The 5,181-nt window shown below is 61.9% G+C and overlaps 1 protein-coding gene across 1 annotated transcript; it reads left to right on the plus strand.

Annotated features, from left to right (window-relative positions):
• The first annotated feature begins 888 nt into the window (after nt 1–888).
• Nucleotides 889–4,480, plus strand: CALY (calcyon neuron specific vesicular protein). The gene is made up of 5 exons (XM_032174410.2): nt 889–1,062; nt 1,887–2,000; nt 2,918–3,031; nt 3,791–4,110; nt 4,342–4,480. The coding sequence occupies exons 1-4, from the start codon at nt 928–930 to the stop codon at nt 4,079–4,081; spliced, it is 654 nt and encodes a 217-aa protein (XP_032030301.1). The 5' UTR covers nt 889–927; the 3' UTR covers nt 4,082–4,110; nt 4,342–4,480.
• Nucleotides 4,481–5,181: the final 701 nt, after the last annotated feature.

The raw sequence follows: 5,181 nt of genomic DNA on the forward strand, positions 1-5,181 counted from the left end.
GGACCCGCTCTCCGCGGCCTTTAGCGCCGGGCTCGCAGCTGGGCTGACTCGCGGGTGCCCTCTTGTGGCCGCCCTTTCTCACTTCCTGCGTCTCCGGCAGAGTCGCCAGACAGAATGAGGACTGACTTCAAGATAAGCACGTCCCATACCGCGTATTGCGTGGGATGCTCTTACATTAAAAATGAGCTCGTTGCTTATTTGAAATTCAAATTTAGCTGGGTCTCCAGCATTTTTATTTGCCGAGTCTGGCACCCAACTGTCCAGACTGATGTCCGGGATTGTCGTCTTTAGGAGGTTGTCTAGAGTCAGGCGCGGTGGCTCATTCCTGTAATTCCAGCACTAGGCAAGCAGATCGCCTGAGAGCAGCCTGGGCAACCTGGCGAAACCCCGTCTCTACAAAAATTTTAAAAATTAGCCAGGCGTGGTGGGGCGCACCTGTGGTCCCAGGTACTCAGGAGGCTGAGATGGTAGGATTGCTTAAGCCCAGGAGGCAAAGGCTGCAGTGAGCCAAGATCACACCACTGCACTCCCGCCTGGGCCACAAAACAAGATCCTGTCTCAAAAAAAAAAAAAAAAAAAAAGAAGGAGAAGACGAAAGAGGAGGTTGTCTAGAGCAGCTGCCAGTGGAAGACTCCCACGGCTTCATGGACAGTCACTGGTTGGGGTGCTGTACCCTGCAGTGCTGTGGGGTCCAGAGGGGCTGTGGGGGTCAAGAAGGTACAGCACCCAGCATCTGGCTGGATTTGACCGGTTTGTCCAAGGAGGCTGGCCTGACCACTTACAGCCTGTCCCCGGCTCTGGTGTGAGGAGCATCAGGACCAGCTCAGGGTCCTCTGGCTTCAGAGCCAGCTGGCGTGGGTGTCCAGGGGGCAGCCTGTGGGCAGTGACCCTGTCTGTCTTTGGACAGGACAAGGACTGCCATCCACCATGGTGAAGCTGGGCTGCAGCTTCTCTGGGAAGCCAGGTAAAGACCCTGGGGACCAGGATGGGGCTGCCATGGACAGTGTGCCTCTGATCAGCCCCTTGGACGTCAGCCAGCTCCAGCCGCCTCTCCCTGACCAGGTGAGGGCCTGGGCCAGCGTGGGGGCCCTTCTCAGGCTCCCCTGGGAACAAAGGGGTGTGGGGTGAGGTTCGTCTAGATGTGGCCTCTTCCCAGGTGCAGTAGAGCAAGCAGACAAAGGGCCATGGGGGCCAAAGCCCCAGCTGGCCACGGGCACTCTGTGTGACCTCCTGGTCAGCTCCCCCATATGCCAGAGCGTGCAAACTGGCCAACGGCTAACCGAGAATTCATGCACCGACTCCTAGGCAGCACCCTGCCAACGTGGGCACTCAAAAGGCAACGCTCCCCACCCTTCTCCTCGGGGCATGGCCCTGTCCTGGGTTAAGCCTGAGATCTGGGGGTCCTTGGGCAAGTCACCACTGGGGGTGCTTATAGCAGAAACTGGGGAGAAGCAAAGAGCTCAGCTCGAGCCCAGCCCAGTTTGACCCCCCAGGGGGTCATGCAGCATGAAGGGCACCCCGAGTTGTCCCTGCTGGAGGTGGGGGCAGCATCTATGCTGGGGACCCGGGGCAGGAGGACCACCCCTGCTGGCCAAGGGCAATTCTCTAGCACCCTGAGTTGAAGGCAGCAGGCAGAGTGAGGGGCTCCATCAGCAGCCGGGCCAGGCCCAGAGCTGCCATGCACCCAGCAGACTTTCAGCGTCCACCTTCCCTTGGCCTCACTTTGTGGCTGCTGGAGCCCTGCCGTCCACCAGACAGTCCTGGGAGATGGGTCAGCGTCAACATCACTGCCACGAAGCTGACCCTGGCTCCCTCCCCTCTCAGTTCAGGGCTTTCTTGGGTCCCTGCCAGCTGCCCACTGAGGCCATGGCCATCTCTTTTCACAGGTGGTCATCAAGACGCAGACAGAATACCAGCTGTCCTCCCCAGACCAGCAGAAGAAGTTCCCTGACCTGGAGGGCCAGAGGCTGAACTGCAGCCACCCAGAGGAAGGGCGCAGGGTAACCACACCCACCCCACCCACTGTGGGGACTCAGGACAGGGGGAGAAGGTGGAAGGCAGCTGGGGGTGCCTGGGCTCAGTCCAGGCCAGTCTGGGGTCCCCTCGCTGTCAGGGAGGAGAGGGTGGCAGTGAGTCATCCCGCCCAGAGCTGGCCCCCCAGCTGCCCTGCACCCACCAGGCCCCCTCCCGAGGGTGCAGGTGCAGACTGACCAAACGGTGGCGCTCCTGAGATGTTTCTCTCTCTGGGACGCGCCCACGAGTGCTGCTTGCCTATTCGCCCAGTGGGTCATTGTCTCATCTTCAGTGACTTACGGGCTTTCTATGTAATACTTCCTTTCTGCAGTGTATCTGGCAAATATCTTCTCTCACCCTCTTGTTTAAATCTGTCAGTGTTACTAATGATAGCTTTAGTCATTTTTAGTGGACCGTTTCCAAAGCCTTCCATTCTCCAGTAGTAAGATCTGCTAGGGCTCCCCGCCCCTGGCGGCACGTTCCAGTCTGCAGTTCATGTTGCCGCACATGCACTCACCGTGGGCAGTCCCCTGGGAGGCCTGGTGAGTGCAGCCTCCGACTCACCTGAGGCTGCGGCCCCCATCCCCTGTGGAGCCCACATCGCAGGGAAGCTGCAAATTCCCGCAAGACCACCTGGGTCAAAGGCCACATCACTCTACTTGGTGGCAGATGTTTCCAGAAGCCCAGTGGAGGGGCCGCCAGCAAGGCCTGGCCCCCAGGGGTGACGCCTGCACACTTGACCCTGGGAAAAGTCGGAAAAGCCACTGGCTCCCCGGGGTGGGGGGAGGGGGGGCATCAAGACTGGAGGGCGGGGATGGTCCTGTGCCAGCCCAGCCCCTGAGGGGCTCCCCACAAAGACGGCCCCCGCCTGGCGTGGCTGAGCCCCTCTCTGCCCTCCTGCCAGCTGCCCACCGCACGGATGATCGCCTTCGCCATGGCGCTGCTGGGCTGCGTGCTGATCATGTACAAGGCCATCTGGTACGACCAGTTCACCTGCCCCGACGGCTTCCTGCTGCGGGTAAGGGGGCCAGGGCTCCGGTGGGGGGCGTACAGCCACCTCTCCTCCCATAGCCTCCAGGCAGGGGGTGGCAGGGGTGTCTCCTGCTGCTGGGGGAACGTGGTCTCCAAAGCCATGTTCCTGTTACTTCTCTAGAACATGAGATCCTATCTTTTGAAAATTTAAAAGAAAAGATGTGCTAGTGATGGGTTTCTCTTCTTGTAATTTAAAAAATAAGTAAAAGATGAGGCAGAAAAGGTCACCCTCCAGCCGCCTCTCTAGGGGTCATCTGCCCTCCTGAATGACTTGTGTGAGGTTTTATTTTTATATAAGATGATATTAATGGTCCCTACCTATTTGGCAAATATTTTCTTCCATCCTTTTTTTTTTTAAATCTCTTTGCCAATAATGGTTATAGCTTTTAGTGTGTTTTTAGAAAGCCTTTTATTTATCAGAAGTAAAATCTGCTCTTTTTCTCCTTAACTCCATGGTTTATGCTCTGGAGCGCGCTCCGCAGAGGCCTTGCTGCGCTGGGCAGGTCCACTGGTGTCTGCGCCCCTCTCCCTGGGTGGCCCCCTCCCCTTACAACCAGCGACCTCCTGGCTCTGTGCCCCTCCAGGGCCCTGAGTTCTGAACCGGAGGCTGACCTTCGGTGTCCTGAAACCATGGCTCCATTACAAACTGTCCGCGGTGTCCCCAGCAGCAGAAGCGGGAGGGCCCGGGGCCCCGGGCGCACAGGAGGGCTCAGCCCCGCCGACCCTGACCCGGCCCCTCCCGCAGCACAAGATCTGCACGCCGCTGACCCTGGAGATGTACTACACGGAGATGGACCCCGAGCGCCACCGCAGCATCCTGGCGGCCATCGGGGCCTACCCGCTGAGCCGCAAGCACGGCACGGAGACGCCGGCGGCCTGGGGGGACGGCTACCGCGCCGCCAAGGAGGAGCGCAAGGGGCCCACCCAGGCTGGGGCGGCGGCGGCCACCGAACCCCCCGGGAAGCCGTCGGCCAAGGCGGAGAAGGAGGCGGCGCGGAAGGCAGCCGGGAGCGCTGCGCCTCCGCCCGCGCAGTGACGGTCTCCGGCCCGGCAGCCCGGCCCGGGGTAGGTGCGCGCCGCGGGGCCCCGGCGGGCTCTGCCCAGGTCTCTTCCTGGCCTCCCGCCACCGCTTCTGAGCCAGAGACCCCCGCCACCCCTCCCTTCCTCTTCCCTCCGACCCGGCCTGCCAGAACCTCGGGGGTGAGGGGTGCGAATCCCAGCCCGCCGGGGTCGCGGAGTCCGCGGGGAGCTCCTGGCCGCGTCGCCACTCTCAACCCTCGGGCTCTGTCTCCGCAGCGTCCCCCGCCAGCTTCTGTGACCAGCGCGTCGCCCGATGCTCTCCGCCGTGTTCGTGTCCCCAGGCGCCCTCGCTGCAGCCCCGCCCCCGTGGGTCTCTGACTCTGTCGCTTTTCTCTAAGTAAAGATTTCACGTCCACCGGAGTCTTCCATCTGTCCTGCGCGTCCTCTGCCCGGCTGGCCTTTCTCCCGCCCCCCACCCCGCCAGTTGTGAGTGAGGCCGGCATTGTGCTCCCCCCAGGGACCCCCGAAGGACCCAGGAGAGACTCCGTTAGGGTCAACTCCCAGTAAGGCGCGGCGCGCCCAGGCGGAGTACGCGCATCCTCGCGCTGCCTGGCCCGGGCCTTGTCCAAGCCCCACTGGGATGTACCTTAATGGCGGGGCTCCAGCCCACCCAGGGGAGCCTCGGGTCCATCCCTAACCGCTGCCCAGCCCCTTGTCCTGCTGGTTCCCCCCCCCCCCCCCCCCATTTACCTGGTGCTGGGCCGGGGCCCCGGGCGTCCCCCCTCTCACAGGAGTGTCTGCCTCCCGGCTGACCCCTGGTTCTGGGCGGCACCCATGAGCAGCTCCTGCCTCCTAGATGTGTGGCCCACAGGCATAAATGACCAAGTGAAGAAAGGAGTGAATGGGGGCGTCTGAGTGAGGAGTGGGGTCTGAGGAGAGGTGAGCTCTGGCTCCTGGGGGCTGGGGTCTCCCGTGTCCCTGGAGCCAGATGAAAGATGGTAAGGCTGAGAGGCCAGGGGAGCCTGGAGCTGCCATGAGTCCCCCCCAGCATCCCCACCCCAGCTCCAGCATCGCAACCCCAGCCCCAGCATCCCTACCCCAGCCCCAGCATCCCCA

Source organism: Hylobates moloch, unplaced genomic scaffold, assembly GCF_009828535.3.
Source record: "Hylobates moloch isolate HMO894 unplaced genomic scaffold, HMol_V3 SCAFFOLD_3, whole genome shotgun sequence".
Taxonomy (NCBI): Eukaryota; Metazoa; Chordata; class Mammalia; order Primates; family Hylobatidae; genus Hylobates; species Hylobates moloch.